This window comes from Patiria miniata, unplaced genomic scaffold (genome assembly GCF_015706575.1).
Source record: "Patiria miniata isolate m_02_andy unplaced genomic scaffold, ASM1570657v1 HiC_scaffold_7, whole genome shotgun sequence".
NCBI lineage: Eukaryota > Metazoa > Echinodermata > Asteroidea > Valvatida > Asterinidae > Patiria > Patiria miniata.
In genome coordinates this window covers 41444022-41470791 of record NW_024037074.1, presented here as the reverse complement: position 1 = coordinate 41470791, position 26770 = coordinate 41444022, and the positions used below count along the sequence as shown (strand labels likewise).

Sequence of the window (26770 nt, the reverse complement as noted above, 5' to 3'; positions counted from 1 at the left end):
GTCTGTGTAAGGGCAGACAGTTATAGTGACTGATTTTAGCTGCTTTGCACCAAAACGGCAGCATCGAGCTGTAAACTCCCCACGGAGCTGAGATTGTATTTGGAATGTTCCACTGGTCTAATGAGCAGGGTAATAAGGATGAAGCACCTTATTGGATTGGTCTGTTTTGAACATTTCTTAAGAACAACTTAATATCAGTTTAAAATTTAGTAACAAAAGGGAAAATGAGTCAAAGCACCAACTACTCTTCATGCTCCGAGTCGGACACCTCAATGATTGAGCCACAGAACGGCCCTGGCCAACCAACCTTTGGCGTAGCTGATTTCTGTTTCCGTGACGACGACCCTTCTTGGCTGTTGGGAGTTCCGAGCGTGGGCGTGGTGGTCCCGCCCATTTTACCCGTCGTTCCTTTGCTGTTGCCGATGGCGCCCGCGCTGGCCCGCCCTTGCCGCGTCATGACAATGTTCTCCTTCAGCCCATTGTCAATGTTGTGGCGTTTGTACGAAGAACTGGTCACATGCGAACCTGTGGTTAAAGAGTTGACAACCGGTTCAAATGAAATATTCTCTTACATTTATCAAACAGCTAAGTGTTTTGTCCTGAGCTGGATGCTAGCTGAACTTAACTTTACAATGTACAGTGAAACGTCGCTATAACGAACATCTTGGGATCCATAGAAATTGTTCATAGTAGCGATCCTTCGGTATAGTGATTTTCACACATTAGTGGCGCCCTCTTTTGACCATTGTTATAGTGTAGTTGCATTTACAAACCACGCGCAGAGTCGCTAAACGTGTCCATTCATCTTTTCAATTCCATTAGCAGAAATTCACCCAGTACATGTACGTCCTGGTAGTTACTGAAAGACGACTTTGAATGCGTGGGGCTATTGAATCATGTCGATTTATGAGCTTACATGGGTGGCTTTCCCCTTCTATTCCTTGGGGAAATAATAACCATTTGTCGCTCTTCTGTTGACATTTCCAACAACAATGTTCGGTATGTTTTGTACACAAAAATTGGGAGCCAAGGCTGATGTTCGGTATAGCCGAATGTTTGGTATAGCAGTGTTCAGTATAGCGACGTTCCACTGTATGTACACAAATGGGACGGCTTCTTGCCAATAGTTTGATGTTTGGTTTTCTCAAACTCATACCTGCAAATGCTTACAAATCCAGGTAAAACTTGACCTGGGTTTAGTCAGTAAACCCAGATTGACACTGTTGACTCCCCTGCCCCAGTGTCTGAGCTTACCCCGATGTGAAGACACATGCTCGGGTACAAAAAGCCTTACACATATTTCCAGTTTTCATGATATCATCTTGAGTCCCCTTGCATCCTCACCAAGGGAAGTGTTTTTTGTGACAATAAAAGTACAAACAGTCTACTCATGGGTATCACAGAGGGGCAAAGACCTGCCCTCGGATGTGATGTCAGATGCAACTGGTCTATTACAATACACGGTGAGGAAATCTTCTTTGCCTGTCTGCAAAGAGTAGATATTCACCTTTGGTACTCAACCAATGTAGGAACAACATTCAACTGAAAACCTTCCTGTAGCACTTGCTTCAGAGGGCTACATAAGCAGCAACTGCAGGGTTTTCAGACCCACTACTTTTTATTCAATGGACTGTATTTCAGGGGGAAATGGTCGAGCCTGCAACCTGAAGCACAAGCTTTTGATGACCACACTCGGACTTGGCTGCACGCTGATGATTTTGAGTATTGAGAGTGCGAGGGTAGCGCAGTCTGATTTCTCAACTTTCAGAATTTGTCTTAGTTTCCTTGGGACCGTTCACAAATCAAACATTTATTCAGACATTTCAGTATATCCTGCCAGGTTAATGTTGCTCTCCCCGTACAATTTTTGATTTTTACCCCCCAAAAAGTTGTTTTTAAATTGCTATTTTTATAGGAATGCAAAAGTAATTCCCTTATAAATGAGTCATCAAGCAAGAAAGGAATCGGCTAACGTGTAGTTATGGATTAGTTACTTTACAAATTTCGATTATTTGCGGTCCAACAATGATTTACGCACATACGATTTGTACTCAATGGGTGCAAAAGCAACCCAAAACTGAACATATTTTCATAGTGTTGAAAACATCCAAAACAGGGAAAAAGTACTCCTCTGGAAATATAACATACACGTACAAATTGAAAAATTCAGCATTTTTGAAAAACATCAAAAATGCTGAACAGCAGGGTTAGAGCACATTTAACCTAAAAAAAAACTACAAGAACAAGTCACATGACCCAAAAAGTTATCAGATTTCGTGGGTTGAAGGGTAGAACAATCAGGCAGGACCAGGGTATACTATCATCCCACACTAGATCAAAGGTCACAGGTCAAATGCAGGCACATCCGGTCACTGAATCGATCATTCAGAAATCAGTTTTCACGACTGATTAAAAAAAATATGTGTAGTTGGACCCCTCCACACCAAAAAAAAAAAAAAGTAAATGACAAAAACAAAAACAAAATGGGAAAGTAAACTGGTTCAAAACGTGACAGTGAATTACGAAAAATGATGTGTGAAATGCCCAGGCTCATAGCACAGCAATCCAAATGAAGACTATGGATTTGATGTGATGATTTTTGGAGGATGAAATGTCATTTCAATCTTCATAACAGATCATATGAGTGTCGAATGTTAATGGAACTTAAAAGCATTGGAAAACCTTCGGAACGTGGGAAAATTTTATCTGGTTAGTGACAAAGCTTTGCCTGAATCCTGTCTTTTCAAAAGACACTAAATTTAACTCCCCCCAGCAATTCAGCTTGCAAAAGTGGCAGCTTTTCATTTACTCTCAGCTCCCTACTGCACCATACATCTTGATGCCATGTTTCTACTGAAGAAAGTATCATAAGGGCAACTGCTTTTAACAAATGCAATGTTCGATTAAAATGTCAATCTAAATCAACTTGTTTTTAAATGGTGTAAGGTTGATGATGTATGTCAATCATCTAGCAGCTTATTTTGCAAAGATGTTGGGTTAAACAGCAGCAATGCTATGCTATGCCTGGTGAAATTTGAAAGGAAAAAAAAGTTAAAGCGTTCTTGTTATGATTTTCTGGGCATTCATCTCGGTCATGTTCCCAAATGCAAGTATAAGGAAGTGGTGCACGTGAATGGGTACCAGTCTATATTGTGTTTGAGCAGATGTGAGCCTATATGTAGGGAGAAACCACTCAGACAGCTAATTTAAAATTCACATCAGGGACCGGCTAAAATTTCCCTCATGGCAAAAAAAAAAAAAACCTGAAAATAACACCACTGAAATTTAGATTTCTCTATACACTAGACAGTCAACGACATTGAAAATGAAATGGCCATGTAACTTACATGTAACAGGCAAAGTCATGTATCTCAAAACAAAATTACTAAAACCAAGAGTACTCAAAAATAACAACTCATGCAGAGGGGGTCCTAAGAATTGACCCAAACTGAACCAAATTAAAAAAGGTTTTATTCAATTGTCTTTAAAAAATTCAGGGGTTTTTACGGTCCTGTACAAAATTGATTGTGTAATTCAAGTATGCAAACAGACGAGTGGCTATAAAAATATGCTGCTTTAACATTTGATTAATTTGAAACATTTTTTGGGTTCAAAAATTCCCATCTCTTCATTGTACATCCCGATGTGGGCAAAATATTGTTATTTTTAAATTCCCACAACAATGAAAACTGGGACGATATTAAAATCCGAATTCCACTATTTTGTTTGGATTTCAGAACCGGATAATCGAAACCAACCTGAAAAAAAATTAAGCCTTCCATTTTTTTGTGACACAAGCTCAAGAAAATATATGGAACATTCCCAAATTTGCTCCATGGTCTCTGACTGTGAACACAGTTACTCACAAATGGTCTTCTTAGTTCATGGATAGCCTGCTCATTCAACTGATCGGAGAGGAGAGTTCACATCTGTTTTTTCACCATTACTACTCTGAAGTGATTATGTAAAGTCCGAGTGGTCAATGAATCTCGCAAACTATACCCTTGGTGGAGGGCATTGCATGCAGCACCTCACCCGGCAAGTTTTGTTGCTATGACTGTAAGCTGAATGGGAACTTCCAGTGAAATCAAATCATTATTCGGTTCGAAAAAAATGACGATAACCGGATTTTGAAATCTGCTGTTTCTCCCACCACAGGTATATATGAATCACTAGGAAATTGAGTTTCTAATTGGAAATTATAATTCTCAGTCATGCGAGCAAAAAAGTGAATAGTCTGTTCTATGGTTAGGAGAGCTTGTGTGGTGCAATCTGTATTGGTCGACTCTGGGAACAAGACTGGTTCTAAACTCACAGTGTTGACCGTGCCGAGTTGGATGGCATACTTAATAAACTTTTTGGGGAGTGAATCTAATTTTATTTCAAGATGAGGAAATTGTACGTATTTTAGAAAGCTATTTTTTGTTTTAATAATAAGAACAGTCCTAGATGGAAAAATTGTTGAACATAGTTTTTGAATGCAGCTGAAAATTTAAATGCCGTCTTGCTACTTTGATAGGGTTTATAACCAACAAACACTTGCAGCTTATATGATGGAAAATATGAAAGAGTGTAATCTTTTGCCATTATACAAGCACTCAAGATTCACTTGGAACATAGGACATGAATGTGGATGAAAATGGACGACTTGTGAGGACCAAAACCATTGCCCCCTGCCCCCCCCCCCCCCCCCCCCCCCCCCGAAGTGGTTTCTCATCATAATTTGACCTTGACACAAAAGCAGCTTTGTGTCTCCCTTGTCACTGCTTTGTGGATTATCTGTTTCCTTTTTTCTTTAGACAACCCCCTCCTTTTTTCAGGGTTTAATGTTGTGTGTGAACATGACACTTTTCAAAGCGAGATGTAAGTGTATCTCACCTGCATTTTGTGTGATGTCACTGTTCAACATGACTACTATTGTGTGATATATGCAAAAACAAAAACAAATTTCCAGCTGTTAAAGCCAAATCTACTTATGCCATGTTAATGACAGGCAGAACAAAAAATGAAATGCAGAAGTCTCTACATATCTCTGTCAAGACTAAAGCAGCATTTTTTTTTTTCTTCAATTTGTTGGCTGTTTAGTTGCACAGCTATGTTGTAAAAAATACTATAATGTCAATGGTCGATTTATGCAAAAATCAACAATTTTCCGTGACAATTCTGTGAAGTAACTGCAACCTTACCCACAGAAAACAAAAAGTCAAACTTGGAAAGGACGAAATAAAAAAACGTAAACTTCTATAAACCTGCTACAATGGGGTAAAACACATGAACAAAAGAATTAAAGTATGTCATGTAATACGTACGATAAATCAAAAAATCAAATTCAAGAATTTCAAAGAGGAAAAAAATTGAAGAAAGCGTTATCTACTGAAGATGAAGAGTGTAAAAAATATGTGAAGCCCAATGGCATGGGCGAGAGAAGGGAGTCAACATATTACCTCGTTTTCGGATGACTTTATTGTTGACAACGGCAAGTTAACAATGGAAGACATGGAAAAGACAGAAACGGATTACGGTGAACAAAACAATGTACAATATACTCTAGGTCGTAGGGTCGTTGTCACGGAAACAATAAACCCAAGGGAAACACAAGTCGGGTGACTCAAACACAACAGATGGGGCAGTTTTGGAGAGGGCTAAATAATTAATGTCATCATGCCAAAAAATGTTAGACAACCTGTCAAAATTGAACATTTTTTTTTCAGTTAAAAAGTTTTCGGACAAGTTGCTTTGAAGGAGACGATTTGGCGGGTTGGAGAGACCTGGGGTTCAAATTTTTGATCCTGTGCGCCTGGGTCTATTGTTTCCATGACAACTGTTTTGGAAAGTATGGAAAAAAAAAAGCGGATGTGGTTAGAGGGGATCTTTCAAAGGTCGAAGGTCAAAGGTTAGCCTAAGGATCTGATCAGTGGCTAACAGGATACAATCAGTGGCTAGGAGCTACGGCTAAGCTGGATGGATGGATGTAATGGATTGGTGGCTGAAGTCCCAATTTTGCATTTTTGTTCCCCCTCGTCTAAAATTAGTTTTTGTAAGAGCTACAGGTGGTCAAGAAAGTGGAAATAGATTTGGTGAAATTGTAAATGAAATTTGAGTTTTATGTATTAATCTATACAAGGCTTGCATTATCATAATATATGACAATGTCAAAATTATGATTCTGCAAGCCTTTCAAAGATTTGATATTATGTCGGACAGATGAGATCTAAATATTAATGTCTACAGATCAGTTTGAAACATCAAGCCTGAAAATGCGTACCTCTGTTGTTAAAATCAAACTACTTCTTTTTTAGAATGTAGATTAAATTTTTGGGTTTTGAAAGTTTACTCAATCTGCAAGCATTGATTTAAAAAAGTTAAAAATAAATGACGTAAGCTGTGAAATTTAAAATGATCAATAACTTGTACTCAGCAAAAATGAAAAACTAATGCACAGAACAAAATCTGAGTGCCCCATCAAAATGTGTGTTTTCTGGATTTTTTTAAAATTCTCCAAAATGCTCAATATTAAGGTGTTTGCTCGGAATGCACTTGTTTGTTTTATTTGATCCCAAATTTGCTTTCAAAACGAAAGCGTGAAAATTCTTCTTTCCTCAAACCTATCAACTCATCTTAGTAATGTTTCAAGTGTTTATTATAGATGATAAGGACATCCTTTTTATATCTATGGTTCTCATATTTTTGGCCTCTGAGGTCGGATCGGTCTGTGGGCGAAAAATAGAAATCTTAAGAAAAAAATTTGCAGTTGTGCCCATATCGATGGCTAAATTAAATGATGCCAAGTGCGTATTGTCTCTAGTTTTGCTTATTACGATGACATTATCGTGAGTTGATATCACAACAAAATAATAAAGCCATCTTAGGCAAGAAGTAGTTGACTTACATTATATCTGCACCAAGCAGCTAACGTGTAATGTTTTGGCTGTAGTGTGGCAGCCATGTCATAATTGTCAAGGTGAACTACATGTTTAAAACCCTTATTTGATGAGAGGCATCTCCCTCACATCTTCTGGGATAAAAATGCAAACAATTTCAATAGTTTTTAAAAAATCACAGTGCCCGATTGTCTGAATTTGATTTTCATTTTCCCCCCATTAATTTATGTTTTTGTTAGTGGGGGTTCCACACAGGGTCGGGGGGTAATAAAAAATAGGTTTTCTAATTCTTGGGTTGGGAGCCCATAATAGGGTCGGTCAGAAATGAGAACCAATGAATCAAAAAAGGGATGCCCTACTGTAGCTACTTAGTATTCTTCAGGCTAGAAGGCTAAAATGCTAAGATGTTAAAGCAACTTTTCATGGAGGAAAAACCACCACCTCTAGATTCTAAATATCTTGAGAGGAAAAAAAAGGAAGAAGAAAACTAAATCTGAAAGAAACTAGAGTGATTGTGATGAGCAGCGGTGTGATTAGGGAAAGCGTAGACCTACCGGCCTGCTCAGGGTAGGTTATCTTGACGGTCACTTTTCCTGCAAGGTCAAAAAAATTACATCCTAAATGAAAAAAAATATCTAGTACAAAAGGCAAGTATTTGAAAAGAACGTTATGAAATACCTTTTAGAAATATTTCACTTTGTTGTTTTTGAGAGCAAAAATAGATGAGGAAAAGATTTTAGTTTCGGATTGTGATAAAAGAAGATTTTATTTCAAGGGGTGGGGTTGAATTTGTATAACTTCTAAAGAATCTTCTTCTGATTGAAAGCTTTTTCCTTGCCACTGATCAAATTCTTTGACCAAACCGCAACCAAGCAGAACTCTGAAAAAGAGATCCCCTCCACTCACAGCCACCAAGAGAGTGCCACACGAGACAGCGTAGGAAAGCCCAACCCCTCAAACGAAACAACTGACCGTAATTTTCTCCGCCATGACTAAATCGTCTCTCTTTCTGATTGGAGGGGACGCCGCGTTGTTGTTGTTGTTGTTTCTTACCATGGGAGGAGGGCGATGGGGAGATGGCAGAGGTCATGTCCGAGACGTTGCGCTGCGTTAGCGAGAGGCTGCTACTGGACGTGGAGTCAGCTTCCTCTGACTGTAAGGGAGGGGTATGGGACAATCCAAAAATGAGAACAAATGTTGTTGAAAACTGGTGAGCATAATTGTCATCACCGGCCATCGCAAGTCAATTACAAGTCAAATCACAAGTTAAATCACAAGCTATTGGAACAATTTGTGACAAAGGCATCATATGTCATGCCTGTTACTTGTCCCTCAATTCAATAATAATAATAATAATTATTACCCTGGATTGGACATTTGGGAAACATCCCCATAGACTTGTGCACAAAATTTTTCAAACTTAAATGTGCCCTAACCCAATATTCTCTTGTTCTTTTGCCACAAATGTTGGTATGTTTGCTAATTAGACCAAGAGCAACAAATATAACCTAATTGCGACAATAAATTGTGCCTCTAAAGGGGGCTGTGACATTAGGGAGACATGAAAATGTCTCCCTAATGACCGATGTCTCCCATCGTGCGAAGAGATTACGATAACGTGTCTCCTTAGTGGTACCTTTACACGTATAATAATAATAACGTGTATTTATAAAGTGCACATATTCACCAGTACTGGTGCTCAAGGCGCTACATCATTATTAGTTGGGCCAATGAAACATTCCAAATACCATCTCAGCTCCCTGGGGAGTATACAGCTCGATGCTGCCTGTTAGGTGCAAGCAAGCTTATTCAATCACATAACCATCTCTGCCCTCACATGCACCCATCTACTCCTGGGTGGAGAGAAGCAATGAGTGACAAATTGCCTTGCCCAAGGGCACACACACCATAACCCCAGGCTGGACTCAAACCAACAACCTGCAAAATTACCCACAGACCACGAATTCAATGCTCCAGACCAAGAAGCCACAGCACTCCACAATTTATGATTTGATCACTGAGACCTTTCAAGTTTGGACCTCTCTAATTCCTTATTTTACTTATGGACAGTGACGTCACAACTTGACCCAACCTTGCAATCACAACATAAAAGCACAAATAAAAACCCAGAAAAACCTGACTAAGGAATGGGGAAACAATTTTCCAGACTCACATCTTGTGCCCTGCGACCCAGCAGGAGATACGTGGCATAGGGGTCATCATACTTATGGTTCCTGAGCGAGTCGTCGATATCTTTGCGTTTGAAGCCCATATTGAGCATGATCTCTATCCGCCGCTCGTCGTTGAAGTCGAGCTCCGGCTCTTGGTACGGCTTGAGCTCGTCGTCTTCGTAGCCGCTGTTCATCCACTTGTCTTTCATGATCGTCTGAAAGAAAAGATCAAAAATTATTTTGAGCAGATGTCATTTTTAGTAGTGATCAACAGCCTGGACATAATTTCAAATACCAGACTATCTTGTTTACATTTTTTTTAACATGGGTTCTGCAGATCACTATTGTCTGGGACCTTTATGTACACAACAGCTCTAGACAAACGATTCCGAAAAGGCCTGCAGTTCTGACATTTGGACCAAACAAACCTCTAGATTGGCACGTTTCGCCGGGTTGAGCATCAGAAACCTCTTCAGCAGGTTTTCACAGTCCGTTGACATGTAGAACGGGATGCGGTACTTGCCTCGTAATACTCTTTCCCTTAGTTCCTGTTGAGGAAATCGACAAAATTGTACAAGAGTTAACAACACAAGGAGTAAACTTAACGTAAATATCAAACGCTGACCGCATTTCATGCCAGAGCTGTAGTCAAATAGAATCACAGTTGCAAATCACAAGGGATGAACAAAGACAAAATCATGGGCCTTATTCATGAGTGGGCCATTTTTGTTGAGTTCCCTGAATGTATTTCATTAATTGTTAACTGTTGAATGGGATGGCACCAGACTTTTTATGCAGGCATAATGCAGCCTTATTTTACTGTCATTTTTTTTTTAATATGGCTTTAAACATTGGGAAACGTTTAATTACAAATGTTATATTATTCATTGAAGCAGACTGGAATATATTATACATTAAGTTGCTGTCATTCCTCTTCATAAGTTCCAAAAATTAAGATTTTACCTAACTTTCAATTCAATTTGGCCGACTCGTGAATAAGGCCCATTGCTCACTTGACTAGCTTGTGACTTGACTTGAGATTGGATAATTTGCGATTGACTTGTGATTGACTTGTGATTGGCTTGTGATTGACTTGTGATTGACTTGTGATTGACTTGCGATTGACTTGTGATTGACTTGTGACTGACTTGTGATTGACTTGTGATGGACTTGTGATTGACTTGTGATGGACTTGTGATTGACTGGTGATTGACTTGTGGCTGACTTGTGGCTGACTTGTGATTGACTTGTGACTGACTTGTGATTGACTTGCGATTGACTTGTGATTGACTTGTGATTGACTGGCGATTGACTTGTGGCTGACTTGTGGCTGACTTGTGATTGATTTGTGATTGACTTGTGATTGGTTTGTGATTGACTAATGATCGACGTGTGATCAACTTATGATGACTTAAGATGACGGTTGAGCTAACTACATCTCTAAATGCACTTTAAACTATGTGTAAGGATTCAGCCACAATTATGTTTAAAAAAAAACAACCAGAAATGATTCTCACTTTTAGATTTTGCCCGTCGAATGGTAGCGAGCCGCTGACGAGGGTATAGAGTATAACACCTAAACTCCAGACGTCTACTTCCGGGCCGTCGTACTTCTTGCCTTGGAAGAGTTCGGGCGCAGCGTAGGGCGGACTTCCACAAAACGTGTCTAGCTTACTGCCTGGTGTGAATTCGTTACTGAAGCCAAAGTCGGCGATCTTAATGTTGAGGTCTTTGTCTAGCAAAAGGTTCTCCGCCTGGAAGGGAAATATACAACGGAAGAATCATTTTAAAATAAAAGCACATTTTGACAGAACCATTAACCTTAACTCCCTAGGCATTTTTGCTAGGATGCAACCTCAATCCTGCAAATTCCTCCAACTGCCCTCATGTAAAAATTGCATACAGCCTCAATCCTCAAAAATCATCCGTTATTTCTTGAATGTGGTCCTTGGAGGGGTGACCACTGCCTCAATCCTGCAAAATCGCTGGCAATATGTTGAGGCAGAGCCAGTGACATCCTGGAGCAGTGCAGAGGATTTCAAGTATAATTTAGGCCTAAATTTATGCACGGCGGAGCATAAACAACACAAGGTCCAGCCCAAGACCTGGACACAGTTTCATTTTTCAAATTGTTATTTTTCTAGCAATACAAAAGTTATTCACTTTTGAACAAGACATCGACCAAAAAGAAAAAACTGTCCTATGTTTAGTTATTGAATTATTACTTTACAATTTGGAATTATTGGCTGCCAGACAATAATTCCATTCTTGCAGGGTAGGCTGGTTCCTGCCACACAAATCAGTATCGATAATATAAGGACTGGGAGCCAGTCTGCTTGCAAAGCAGATCTATTTGTGCATAAAACAAAAACCCTTTTTCAGAGGAATGCGATGTCCCCCAAAAAGGGGGGGGGGGGAGAAGGCGGATTTTTTTGGTTGGAATAAAACATACAAGTTGAAATGTATGAACAGAAAAAAAAAATCAATTTTATTGATGAGTATAGGGGACGCAACTTTTAACAAGACATGTATGTAATCTAGAGATCGAGGAAATAAAGCATTGTTGAAGACAACACTGCACTTATTGCAAATAGTGCGGGGGAAAACTAGATGTCTTAAATATTGGCAAACCCAGAAGGGAAAAAAATAAAATACACTATAAAATGTTGTCATTTCTTGTCACGAACTCAATGAGTAATTGTGACATGCATAAACCTGAAAGTGATTCCAAGTGTTCTTGACTTTGTGCCTAATTTTTTTGGTTAATGCAATACATCCTGCCGTTTCAATACCAAGACTCCGCACAACATGCCAATGATCTGCAACAAAGCAAGTGCACAAGGCCATTTTGCTGCTGCCTCAAAAAAAAGAAGAAAAAAAGAGAGAAGCAAACCCATGAATTCACGGCCTCTCATTACTCAAACGCACCCCAAGAGAGAGAAGGGGGGCACATGGGTATTACTCCCGATGTTAAGTTAATTCCGTCTTCCTGTTTTAGTGACATCATCACCGCAATTATGGTTCAAACCAATTTTGCAATGTCCTTGGTCATACCGGTAGGTTTGGCTTGTACGTCAAAAGACCAGAGATTTTCTGGCCAAGCTGGATTTTCACTTGATGCGATGCCAAATTCCTGGGCATGTGCAGCATGATTAGTTTTAGAACTGGACACCAAATGGTTTTCCACAATTTATTTGTATTTCTATGTTATGCGCACTTGTAAAGATGTACCAAAGATAGACCATTCACAGGTCTATCTACGATTTTAAAAAATAACGACCACGGAACTGCTATGCATGGAAATTGGCTAAGATCAGATAAATGTCGCTCAGCAAAGAACTGGTTACCAACCAAACTACCATGTGTTGGATACTGCATGTGACTGGTTCTCGGTTTATTTTTGGTCAGCCTCTAAATTTATTTAGCTATATTTCCTGCTAAGCGGAAATGGGCAAAGGTATCACAAACCTTCAAATCTCGATGGACGACCCTTTTCTGATGGCAGTACTGAACTGCGGAAACAATCTGCAGAACCAAGACGAAAAAGAAAGGAAAAAGAAACAATAAGGTTCATGCCATTCGTAAGATGGAATTTGCATCGGGGTGATGTGCCGGTAAATTCAACATTGTGTTTTGTCCTTCACCGAAGTATTTTATAAACACTTTATACTCAGTGCTGTCCCGAGTGATTGTGTAAAAAAATCACTCAGGTGGGACTCGAACCCATGACCTCCTGCTTACTAGTGCAGACGTCTTACCACTCGACCACCAAGCTTGCGGGGTTGGCTGGCAGATTCGAATCTGATAGAGCAGTGGGTACCCATAACATGGCATGTGAGTCGGGATGATGTAAATCCAACATTGAGTTTTGCCCTTCACTAACGTATTTTATAAAGCGGGTTCACAAAGCAGGTTCATGCAACTGCCACAGAAGCTTTCAGCTTCTGCATCAAAGATGTTCAACGTTGCACAGAATTCTAATAATTTCATTTACATGTGGTCTGTCGATATTACCGTAGAATAGATTGATTGATTAGGCCCCATCTACTGGGCACATGGGCAACAACATGTGTGCTTCTCCCATGCCACACTGAATGTTCCAGACACAATCGTCATTTGCATGTTCACAGATGTCGGACTTTTGCGCGTCCATGTCAGATAGGGCTGTCCACTTCCAAATAATTTCGTATTTGATTATTCGAAACTGTGTTTAACCAAATACATGTATTCAAATATTTGAAACTCACCGATCAAGTTTTCAGAACGCCAGCTGCGTAAGAGTCATTTCACAAGAGTCATTTCAACATGTACGATATTTCTAGCCAAAACCTCATAGTTTTCAACACTCCGGGGTGTGCAACGGAGCGCAAATTGTAGAACAATAGGCCGTGCACAACGGCCCACACAATGGTCAGCACACGGTCCGCCTCCACAGACTACATGGACTTTATGTGTGTGTACAAAAAGCACAAGGGATTAGCGTGTTTAGACGTCACCTGGAGGCGAGTCGAAGCACGCTTGACAATTTAACCCGTCAGCCATGCCAGTGTATAAAAACAGCCAGTGCGTGTTAACACGGCCTCTAACGCGAACTGGTTAAAATTCAAATTGGCAAAAAAAGCTATTCCAATATACATGTACGGTTGACGATCGAACATCGGAATATTTGATATATTGGGGACAGCCCTAATGTCAGACATCAATCACGGTTGTGAATGATCAAGGCATCGTGGAGCTGGCCTTAATGGATTGGTCTATTTCTACGGAATCTACAGAATGCCAACGGATGATCGTTTCTGATGAGCGTCACATGAATATTCTACAGAATTTTTTAATTTATAGGAATTTCATCAGACAATCATTACTGACACAAGACTAGAAGAACCTTCTGCAGACTTCGGTCAAGCGTTGGAAACTAACAAGTTATGACATAAGAGCAGCGTTAACAACGTTTTTTCCCTTCAAAGACTCCAAGACGATTTATTCCGGCTAGGAAGTAAAGTTGGAATCATTAAGTGCATGTGCCTCATTCATATCACTGACAGTAACTTGAGTAGACCCGAGTTCCTACCGTCATGTCTTGACTGGATCCATCTTTCTTAATGAATCATCTTCAATGTCTTGCTATCACACAGATGTACCTCTGACATTTGTAAACTGATGGCTCATGGAATTTTTTGGTTTCTGAAATTAAGTTAGCCTTGTAACGTCATGCACAACTATCAGACGCTGCTAGATTTTTTTTACAATTCCGTATGTGTGTGAACATGATGCTTCATGGTTATGTGTAGGCAACAGTAAACAAATACAACATGGTTTATGGGGAAATGTTGAAAACTAATGACCCCGAGGTGTTGGATGATCATTGGTTAAAAGATTCACACTACTGGAACAAATCTAAGGCTGCGACCTAAGTGTGTGATAGTACCTCCCTGGTTTTTGCACATCACATGCGCGTACGAAGACGCGGGTAAATAGTACAGACTTTCACACACTTGAGTTGCTGGAATGAACCAATGAATTGCCGCGGCTGCCTATTGAATATTCATGAGGTATAGTAAAACATTTTGTACAAAATAGCCCCTCCTCCTTAGGGCCTTTCACACTATCCAAAATGTCTGTGTTGGACCCGGGTCAAACACAGAGACTTCAGAACTCCTTTCACACTAGCAAGAATCAAACATGGGTACTGCGCTTTACCTTGGTAAAATCTAACCATGGTCAGGACCAGGGTAGAGGCTCTACCCAGGTAGAAAATCCAGAATCAACAGCTGACCCTGTACAACTTGGTGTAAGTGTGAACGCTACGCTTTGCCTTCCCAAGGCTTGATGGAACCCGTGATGATTTCAACATGGGTAGGGGTGACGATAGCATAACAGACTTTTTGTTGTCCCGACATACCTGTCTGAATTTGGCCCTTGCTTCTTTTTCTTTCATCCGGCCGTGGGCCACAAGGTAGTCGAATACTTCACCGCCGCTGGCAAACTCCATGACGAGGTACAATGTCTTCTCTGTTTCTATCACTTCGAACAGTTTAACTGGGTAACAAAAAGGAAATAAGTAAGAAAAAAAAATATTTTAAAACATTACATCACAGATGAGATTCACAAGAACAATCCTTCCTGGACAGTTAATCATAAAGCAAATTTACATTAATTTCAGATATAAAGACTCCATAAATTATGAAAAATGAAACCACTTGAATCCTCCCACACATACAACAAATGTACATGAATAATATCATATTTTCCTTACAGATTTTTGTTCAATAGTATCTTCTGTAATCTAAGTTTGTCTGAAAATGCCAAGGAAGTTGGTGTTCTCACAATATTGTTAAAACGTTGGAAGGAAATGCAAAGTTATGTAAACTAAAAAAAAACCTTCACGAAAGCATCTCATCCTAACATTTCATGACTTTTGCATTAATAACAGACATTTCAAATCAATGCATGAAAGCATATATTGGACTTTTGTCCCCCCCCCCCCAAAAAAGGTTCTCTCAATTTCACAGTGCTGCTAAGCTTTCCGTACTTAAACCGTAAGCAATAAACAGAGCACAGTACATGTAACTTCAGTGGCAACATTTGGTTATATTAACCATAACTCCCTAGGCCTTTAGCCTCAACCCTGCAAAATCCTCCAATTGGCCTCATGGAAAAATAGCCTACAGCCTCAATCCTTCAAATTCCTCCATTATTTCTTGAATATGGTCCATGGAGAGGTGACCACTGCCTGAATCCTGCAAAATCCTCCGGCTATGACTGTCAATAGGCTGAGGCAGAGACAGTGACATCCTAGAGCAGTGTGGAGGATGTCAAGTATAATCAAGGACTAAATTTATGCACGGCTGAGCATAAACAACACAAGGTCCGGCCCAAGACCTTGACACAGTGCGTACTCCGAAATCAGCAAAACACTTTTGCCATGTAACCTCAATCCTGCAAATTCCTCCAATTTGCAAAAAGGATTTTGGAGGATTTGGGATGGTTAGGGTTAAAGGCATTATAGGATCATGTGCATGTATCCCTTAAGTAACCTACCAAATTATTATCCAAAACAAAAGCCTACTTGGATTAAAGATCGTACTGGTACTAAACACCTCATGAAATTATTCCGTCCGGCTTGCGGTCATTTTGTAGAAATCAAGAAATGTAGGTGATTCCAGCGATCAGTCAATTGACTAATTTTTGGAATAAAGAGTGCATTTGACAAAATGTTGTTTCGTGATCAAAAGGTTGTGCATAGTTTTTCACTGTTTCCTCGAAAAGTGTAGTATCAACTGGACTGAAATTTCAACAGGTTAGGTTTTGAACATTCTTCATTATAAACTGTAAACTGTTGAATGGGATGGTGTCAGACTATTTTATGATAGGAGTGCGTGCCAAGCCTCACTTTTAAATTTTGGTTTTTTTTAAATATGGCTTAAAAAATTAGGGTATGTTTAATCACAAATTTAGAATAATTCATCAGAGCAGACTGGTATTAATTTGTAATGAAGTTTTCTTTCATTGCTTTCATTTCTACTCACACATTCCAAAAATATGAAGAATTTAGGCCAAAAAAAAAAAACTCAGTCTCTGGTCAGACCAAAGTTCTGGAATTGATGCGGCGACGCGGATTTTTTTTTTTTTTTTTTTGCTTTTTTTTTTTTTCAAGCTTGGATTGTACAGACAAGGTGGGGTACTATTTTGCTTTTTTTTGGGTGTCCTCATGTACATTGGTGTCCTCCAGAATTTGCCTTGGTGCCCTCGATCATTTGCCTTGGTGCAATTTCCCATTCCTTGGTGCTCTTTGGTAAAAAATTTTGAGGAGGTGCGGCAATAGAGGGCGCTGTTGGAGCTACCGTGGAACATTTTGGAGAAAAAAAAGGTTGACGCGCATGATTAAAATTGACGCGTGCGCTGACCAGAGACGGACTTTTTTTTTTTTCCGACTATTTTTTTTTTTGGCCTTACATTGCTTTCAATTTAATATGGCCAGCTATGGTGAATAAAGTCTTTTGGATACCCGGTACATCTTTAGACCGTACAGATGCCAAGGTCCATGTTACCATCACATTTTCATATCATTCGGTATCGCATGATGAACCTTATGGAAAGAACTTCAACTAGTGTAACATGACCCTTACATACCTCTCCATGTTGAGAGATTATATGATACCGGTACCATCACATCCTCATGTTGCACATTTTATATTTAGAACAAGATGTTAATATTATAAACACACTCTATGCATTATAAATGATCCCGCATGTACTGTTAACGGGTCAGACAGACGGTATGGGCGTCCGACGCTAGCCCCAACATCTGAGGAATCCGTTGAGTCACGACCCGCTTACGCTCTAAATCTTAACGGGGAACCGATCCACACGATGCCACAGATGTTGTGGCGGTACGATCTGTCACATGATACGATGTGTCATGTGATATGCTCAATTGTGTGAGTCAAAATATGGTTGGTGGATATTTATGTCTCCGCGCTGAAGCAGGGAGTCATAAACGTGTGATGTGATGGTTCAAGCGTCACTTTGAGCCATGAATAACGTGAGACAGGTGGACTGGTTGATTGGGGGCATGGGCCACATCCAAAACTCACTTTCTTTCAGTTTTGACAGCATGATTGAGATATATCAACATAATTGGCACGAAGAGCTACATTCACAAAGTCTGAACCGGGAAATGAAAGAATAAGGGAGAGAATGCAGTATCCTGATGCCACTCCTTTGGTTGTGAACAAAGTCTATGGAGAGTCGAGTGCATTTTCAAAGTATTTTCTAACAAAAATGAAAATGTTTCTCAGTCCCAGATTCATGTCTTTTCAACATTTCTGCAATGACTGACCTCCACTGAGATGATATATGATTAAAAAAAAAAAAAATTGGCATCAGGATGCAACATTCTTTCCAGAAAAACTTACCTAATGATTTCATAGCGTTTGAACCAAGTCAACAAACCAAAATGTTGAAACTGAATTTGGACTTTTCTACATGTAAGTTCTCACCTATATTAGGATGATCTACTAGCTTCATGATTCTTACTTCTCTGTACACCTGTTGAAGACAGAAAAACAAGAGACAAAGTTTGATAAATGTTTTGGAGAAAATTTCAGCTTTTTTCCTCACAGTTGGTAAAGAATTACAAACGGCTCATGTTATTGTTAGTGAATATTAATACCGAATTTAATTTCAAAGCAAACGTTCTCTTACACAGTGTGAAAAATGATAGCAATATGCGACAGTTATTTACACTATTCTATTTTTTATTGTACTACCACCCCCCCTCCCCAATTTTCCTTTTTAAATGCCTGGGCAATTTACATTATGCAGGGATAATCAAAATGTCAAATGATATCTGACGATAACATACCCGACATTTCAGATCCGTAAAAGTTCAAAAATTATACATGTAACTGCACTGAGCTAAAAATCAAAGGACTTTTAAATGACACTTTTGAATTTGTTTCTTTTGGTTTGCAAATGCTTTATAAGGTAGCATCATCAAGTGTTGAACATTATAATACTGATTTCTTCAACATAACAAAACTCCCCAATTGCATTGTACAGTAGTAGAAATGAGCTATTTCCCTAAAATGAGTCACATTTCTACATGTATGTAAGGATGTAAAGTTTAGGTCATTATTGGATTTGCATGCTCAAGTGGCCCCTCATATGCATACTTGTCCCCTTAGAAAACCATGACAGCTCTCATCTGCACAAACCAATATTTCTGAGGCCAAAACTGGATGCCTCACATCCTCACGAACATGTACATACATACATGTTTGTTCGTGTACATCCATAAATGTCACGTTTACTGCATAATGTCCCTTAGTCCTAGCGACGTCATGAAGACCAGGTAATTAGGGCAAGGCCGAGAAAAATAAAGAGTGTTTACGCTAACGCCCTAAAAATTATCCAGGTAGGTAAATGTAGGTAGAAAAATAATTTTATATTGCAAGCGTTTTTGTTGTTTTTCGTTGGTCTTCCATACTAAACCTTAGGATACCTTCAAATTAAATAAGCTTTTGTTCAGTTAACCGATAACACACAAAAACGTTGCATACCGGTAGGTTAAGACTTTTTTTCATTTTCAAAATATACAATTTATTTATTTATTTTTTTGCCAAATGTGGCAATGAAAATTTGGAGGTCGGCAATTTGGCCTTACAAAAATCCAAGTATGACAGGGTTACAACATCTACATTTTTTTAGGCCTTGTTTTTTTAGGCCTTAACGGTACCCTAACCCCCCTCAATCCTCCAAAATCCTCCAGGCGGTTTTGGAGGATTTCGGAGGATTGAGGCTGAATGACAAAAACGTGTCGGTTGATTTTGGAGGATGCATTAATTGCGTCGACTTTGTAGGCTGTACCCAGCATTCTTTATGTTCAGCAATGCATAATTGAGCCCTGCATTATGCTCAATATTATCCGCACTATTCTGAATGTCATCGGCACTGCCTCAACCCATTAACAGTGATTGTTGGAGAATTTTGAAGGATTGAAGCAATTGTCACCCCTCCACTGAACAAATTCAAGAAAAAAAGGGATGATTTTGGAGGATTGAGGCTGAATCCAATTTTTACATGGTGGCAATTGGAGGATTTTGCAGGATTGAGGATGGTTCCTCGTCAACAGGGCCTAAGGGGTTGGGGTTAAGGCAATGAAAATAATCATCCCTGTACATGTAGTGAGGTCCATGTTCCATATCATCCTTAGTCATGTCACACGCAAGCGCAAGCATGCATACATAAACAGACCGGCACTGATCAGGTTTGGTAACATTAGAAAGCCTATCGATCAAGGATCAACATCATTCATCATGGTAATGGCATACCTTGAACCCAGCTGGAAAACAAGCCAGCTCTTTTTCCCCCCAAGTAAAAAAAAAGAACTTCATGATTTCTCCTCAATATTACAGCAAAATCATGTCTCTATTCATCGTCAATAAATTTATGGATCACATTGTAGAATGTTTGCAGAATGTAACACAGACGTGACCGGGCATGGCTGTGCAGTCTCTAAAACTTTGAATCCTTTTTGCTCTTTAAAGACCCCCCCCCCCTCCCCTTCAGGACCTTCAGGCTTTTTTGTACATTTATCTTCAGTTCTCATTCCTGTATGAAAACACTTTGTTTGTTCCATGATGAAGACAGTTGGATTCAACAAGCTTTTCTTAATATTCTTCTTTCAATTTTAAGTCATTTTGATAATACAACCAAGGGTCCCTCAAAAGTACAACGGCACAGTAGCTCAAAGCCTTCGGGGGAAAATGAGTGACAAAAATCAAGACATTTTATTTGTTTTAGCAGAGCCGAAAACCCTTGCAAACATTTCCCAGGAAAGCCCATGGAATCAGACAGGGTCTGGAAACCCACCCCATGTATGGGTCTGGGTGGGCGACAGTCATTTTTTGAGGTGGCACCAGGCTTGCGTGAGTCGAGCTCAGGTAGTATGCACGCACTCAAGGTTCCTTCGGCCAATATGGTAACCAAAGCGCATGCACACTTTGTCTTATGCGTGCGGGCGTGGTTACACCTCAAAAATGGCGTCTAATTCTGTTTGCCAAATTACACTACAGAAACAAATCACACTACATTTACATGTAGATAACTTAAAGGTATAATCCATCATTTGTAATTTGTGCATTTTGTGCGTTTGAAGCAACAAAAGTGCTCAAGATCTAAAGAATGGTGCTGACAACTAACCTGATGAAGTTTCAGCTCAGCTTTAGCTGTATATTTCGAGAAAAACAACATTCTTGGATCTCGGTTTCAAATCAAAAGTTGCTGAATCATGTTTTGAATTGGGTCTGAATCCAGCGTCCGAGACACGTTCACACTGAGCCGATTGCACTCTACGCAATGTCGCGCACTGATCCGACGAATTATAGCAACTGCGCGCGCGCGTGCGTTGTGCCAATGCTTGCGTGTGCTTCGCTGAATAACAAAACGAACTACTAATTTGAATTTCCTACGATGCTTCGTTGGAAAGGCCTTCTTTTGTTGATTTCTTCAAAATGACAGCATGCCAGAGAGAGTAATTTCACAGGGAGTTTAGTCCCCTTACTATCTTTCAACCAAGTATGTTTTTCAACAATAATTACTCCAGTTACTTTTTGGATAGCTGCAAATGATGGACTCTGGCTTTAAAGGGAATATACATCATTTGCTTTTGCTGTAATTTTCAGAAATGGATGGAATTGGGGGGTTGGAAATATATAGCAAATATAGTTACACTGACTTTTTGGAGGTTTTGGGTTCGAAAATGCTATAAAAACCAAGAAAAACATTCATTTTCCTGTAGTCTGGTTCCCTGACTCCATTTAAGAAGAAACAGAGCAGTTTACATATATTGGGGAATTGTAAGGTCAGGGAACCAGTCTAGCTGGCTTGTACCCGTTCATAGGTGGGTAATCGATTGCAAACAAGTGCGATGGTCAACTGGGGCCAGTATTTGAAAAAAAGCCAGTTTTTTCCAACGCTGGTCGGCCGATCAGCGTTGGAAATTGATACAAAAATACCACTTTTCTTGAAAATGACAGTATACCAGGTGCCATGATTTTACAGGATGCTTAACACTGTCATTCACTAACAGTCCAGCAAGATATGTCAAAATGATTTGGTAGTTTTATTTTTTGATGTTTGCAAATGTTGTATTTTCCCTTTAAGAATGGACTTCACAAGACAATAAGTCCATGCAATACAATTAGCCATTTACATTTATTATACACTTCTTTGCAGTACTGTGGGAAGCCCAAATCACAGTTTGAACACAGTGCAGTCACATCTCTGCCCTACACATGAAGACCTAATCGATTTAGGCTAGCCCAGGCTGCCTCAGTCCACAGCACATCTCAGTCTGCCAGTAACATCCACTGCCTGATTACACTTACATGAATGGAATTAGCTTCCACAGGTCTGCAGCTCAACGTTCCTGTTTGAACTGTGAAGTCATGTACCCCTTAGGCTAAAGTGCACATTGTATGTACGTGCTCTAACAAGGGACAGAATTTCGGTATGTAAATATTACTTGATTAGAATATGATATAGACACTGCCCATGCTAAAGCACCGCGCATAATGTACATAAATATCTGCAAAAACTTTCCTGAAACCATCTTTTTACGATTTTTTTAAATTATATCTTCAATATAAATACCGGTATGTACTGGTAAGTCATAATCACAGTCAGGTTTACATGTATGCATTATCCATGCATGCATGTGTAGAACTGCATATTTGTACATAAAATATGTACATCTTCGTGATACACATAAATGCACATGTACCGTTACATGTGCATGTACATGTACATGTACATGTACATGTGCACTACTTTGCTTACAGGCTCTCTAGAAAATGGAGGTTGAGAAGTACATGTACATGTACATGTACATGTACATATACACCCTTTGATACTATGATAGGCTTTATGTCAAGACATGCATGTGCATCTTACAAACATATTAAAGCCAACACATGGTACATCTGCATGTTCATAGACATGTACAGAAAAGGCATACAAGGCTGGATTCTGTCAAATTAGTCTTTCTTCTACATGTGTTACCATTGATTATACCTTCGAGGCAGAATCAATAGACATACATGAACATGTACAGACTGTTCATGACTAATGGCAGCCCAAACACACTACAAATGAGCAAGACTCCCGAACAAGAAAGAAAAATCTATCAAACTACGGTATCCCGTCCTACATGCACAGTACATGTATTCCATTATTCACAAGGACTGTACATGTACAATGTGTACAAGTTCTCTGTCAACAGATTACACAGTTGCACTCATTCAGGAGGGTCACATGCTGCAAGACATTTGCAAAACACGAACGAAAGGCCCTAGGAAAAGCTTGTCCCCAAAACTCTCTTAGGACAATTGTAAAAAAAAAACTTAATTTTTGTCAAGAAAAGAGAAGGGCGATAAATAAAAGCGGGAGAACTCTCAGGGTGAGAGGAAAAACACATAATAATGATACTGTGATACTACAAGGGAAGGGTTATGAAATATTTTGCCAACCACAGCAAACTAGTTGAGGTACATTAATAAAGAATTAAAAATAGGAAGAAAATATTTACAGGTTTCCTGGTTTTATTGTCAGCTTCAGAGTGGATATGAAACACAGGCCATTTGGGTGAACCTAAGGATGGGGGCGGGGTGTAGGGGTGGGGGAGGTGGGGAGGTGGGGAGTGGGGTGTGGGTTGACGGTGACTCAAGCCCCAAGAGGTGAAAAAGTGCAGCACCCCATTGCTACTCTGATTCCCAAAGCTAAATACAGGTACTGAACAACACAAGATAAAAAACTAAGGATTTACCTAATAATATACCCCTCCCCCCCCCCCCCCCCCACAACATCTCCTTTTGTAATGCATAGAATTTCACAGTACACGTGTAGTTATTTTTTTTTTTTTTTTAATTTCTAAATGCCTGTTAATGTACGATACACATAAGGAGACCTTTTTTGTCATGAGTTACATGTACACTATACTATACCTTAGGTAGACACCAAACATTAGGGAGACATTTCAAAGTCTCCCTAATGTCACAACTCCTACCGGTATTTAGAGGCAACATTTTAGTGTCGCAGATGCGCTAGCTCGATTGCTCGTGGTCCAAAACATAAATATACCAAAATGTGTGGGGATAGGATAAGGGAAAATTCGGGTTAGGGGTCACTAAAGTTGGAAAAAGTTGTGCACAACCCTACGGGAATGTCTCCCTAGGTAGGTACCATTTCCGGTAATAATGATATCTGTATTCATGTTTCACAGGTGTATTTAATTCAGTGAGTCACTTTTTGGAGCGAAAAAAAAATAGAAAGAAGTCCAATGTGAAAGATCTTTAAATAGCTCATGACAGAACAAACAACACGACCTCAAATCTAATGACAACAAAACATGCATCATTAGGTAAATATTTTAGTTACGAAGACAGACATTTTTGCAGACTAAGGATATTGGTTCCCATGGCAACTGGAGAGTTGTCTCAAATGTCACCGTCAAATCCTCATGCTAATTGGTTCATTAGTCGCACCAATTTCTGCTTGTGTATAAATATTCTTGTACTCATGAATCTTACAGATGCATTCCCTCTGCTCTTCAACAAATTCTTTTTTTTTCTCTTAGTAATAAAAGTTAAACTTTTATGTTTTATTCAAACAAAAAGCCTCTTTCCCACCCCTTTTTATTGACGTCTGCAACCCTCTGATAACAAGGGTTTTGTTTTGGGCACAAACAGATCAGCTTTACTAGCAGACTGGCTCCCGGTCCGTACATTATCAATACTGATTGTGGGGCAGGAACCAGCCTACCCTGCGAAAACACAATTATCGTCAGGCAGCAACAAACAATTTTAAATTTGTAAAGTAAAATTTTTTCGGTCGTTGTCTCATTCAAAAGTGAATCACTTTTGCACGAATTACTAGAAAAATTACAAAGAACCAAGGATACAGCGCAAACATGAAATAATGCCAACTAACATCGTTATCCTGTTATCTTCAATCAAAGAAACTATTAGTACACATATACCATTGAACAGATTTATAAAATACCGGTGCATGTTGATGAATAAAAACAAAGAAAATGGTTCAACTGTTTTGGTTTGATTGAAGTTCAAACTGTGAAGATTAATTTAATTTGGAGAGAATTAAAGCATATCGAAGGAAGAGTGTGCTCGGGAAGGCCAGATTCACCTGTCTTCGGAACAAGTTCAATGCAGAAAACAGATGTGGTATATAGATTGGCCGCGGTTCAGGATGGGAACGCAGACCAGACATATACAGAGTCCAAGGACGTGGCGGCCTAACTGAACAGCAAAAAACCTGTCCAAGATGTTGGCTGTCCGTGCTCGCTAATCCAACAAGATTCAGAGATTGCTGAGATTGTCGTTATTCGTGACGAGTGCAGATGGGACAAATGCTCACAGGCACACGTACATGTTCAGTGCTTGTACACGAACATGTACATGAAAACGACAATTAAGTGGAAACCATGACGATGCATCAATGCACTTGCACCTGTTCAAAAATGACAAATTCTTCCCAAACTCCATTCAGTATAACAAAATACAGTAAACAACACAACACTTTCACCAGAATGTCACTGGTGTGACAAACTGAAAATAGTTGTTTTATTTTATAAATTAAAGCAGAAGTGGGAAGGTCTATCCAGTGAACTTGGCGCACATGCAACTGCATTGATTGCTGATTGTCAAAAGACCATTTTGGTAACATGAGAATGACTTAAATCTGCCAATACTTGCAGAACCTGTATACATACACTGTAAACAATGACAAACGGCTCCGTGTCGTTAATTGTGAAGTACATGTACAGTACATGTACATGTACATGGGCTTGTACATGTACATGAACGTGTACATGGACGTGGACATTGACGTGGGCATGCACATGTACAAATTCTGTTCAAATTCACATAAATGTACTAACCCACACTTTATAGACAACAGCAAGGAAAGAGAAAAAAAAGATGTCTGAACTTGTTGCATGTACATGTATTGAGCACTGAGCTATCATTTTTTGAAAATAATTACATGTACATTTACATGTACACATACATACATGTACATGTACAGACATGTGTACATGTTCATACATGTATACATGTATGTATTTGTCCCCGTTTTTACTCCAGTCTCCAAATGAAAATGGAGCGATTGTTGGTTGTGTATACTTTTGTGTTTATCCTTTGTAACATAAATGTACTATATCGGTATGTACAATGACCTGAACCTCCATACAGCTTGCATGCATTGTTCATGTAAACAATTACATACATGTTGTACCATGACTACCGTTGTACATTTATGTATTTAATTATCTTAAGTGTATGTTTGTACAATGCAAAACGATGTTCTATTGGGAAACTGAAATGCATTTAAATCCATTAAAATATTTCACAACAATTTTCATTGTTCTCCAATGGCAAAATATATGTCTGTGACGCACACATTTATGTAAGCTCATACCTACAAAACAAACAAAAAACTAAATGCAATATAATACCAAGGTTTCGACTCAATTAATTCCAAGGGCTCCTTTGACACCAGTTGTCAGTGCGATATATCCTTTCATTAATGTCACGAATCCATGTTGTTACAATGTATCCCGTCAGAGTTTTCATTCATTCATCATGGGGGAGAAACATCTCCCAGCCTGTGGCCCTGTTGTGACAAATGGACGGACGACAGATTGATTAAATGTTCATGTCTTCCACTGTTATAATGTGGCAATCCCACGGCCGATCTGTGTGAGACATGACTGGCTTGTTTCTGCTGATTCACAGCTGGACAATTCAGGAAATCTATTATAAATGCCGAGGAAAAAAACTCACTTATTGCACTGTATCAAGATTGATGTAAGTTTAAACAAGTTAAAATTCTTTGACAAATTCCTCAAATTCCCAATACAATCCCTTACATGAGTGATCACCCCCCCCCCCCATTTTTTCTTATCATATCAATTCTTCTCAGATATTTCCTATTTAAAGCTCAAATTATATTATTTTGAAAATTATTATAGAAACCATGAATTTAGTTGGATACATGTATGTATGTACGTGCCATAATCATGACATGCCATAATTATAAACTGCATGTTACATGTACCGGTACTTTGTAATTGAACCAATAGGCCTAATTTTGATTATCATTTATATCAGGCTTCCAGCGGTAAAATTAAATCAGCAT

The 26770-nt window shown here is 39.2% G+C and overlaps 1 protein-coding gene across 7 annotated transcripts in view; it reads right to left on the bottom strand.

The window, feature by feature from the left end:
• Window positions 1-26770, bottom strand: part of LOC119746376 (MAP/microtubule affinity-regulating kinase 3-like) — a 74719-nt gene that overhangs the window by 12090 nt on the left and 35859 nt on the right. For 3 of the 7 annotated variants that reach the window (XM_038223288.1, XM_038223290.1, XM_038223283.1), the window contains exons 5-12: window positions 18055-18103; window positions 14955-15091; window positions 12521-12577; window positions 10570-10806; window positions 9481-9600; window positions 9055-9267; window positions 7854-8034; window positions 308-525 (exon numbers count right to left, since the gene is read on the bottom strand). In XM_038223288.1, coding sequence (XP_038079216.1) covers window positions 308-525; window positions 7854-8034; window positions 9055-9267; window positions 9481-9600; window positions 10570-10806; window positions 12521-12577; window positions 14955-15091; window positions 18055-18103 — 1212 coding nt within the window. Of the gene's footprint in view, window positions 1-307; window positions 526-5444; window positions 5460-7435; window positions 7475-7853; window positions 8035-9054; window positions 9268-9480; window positions 9601-10569; window positions 10807-12520; window positions 12578-14954; window positions 15092-18054; window positions 18104-26770 lie in introns of all 7 variants that reach the window. The other 4 variants (XM_038223284.1, XM_038223285.1, XM_038223286.1 and 1 more) reach the window with 4 other exon arrangements.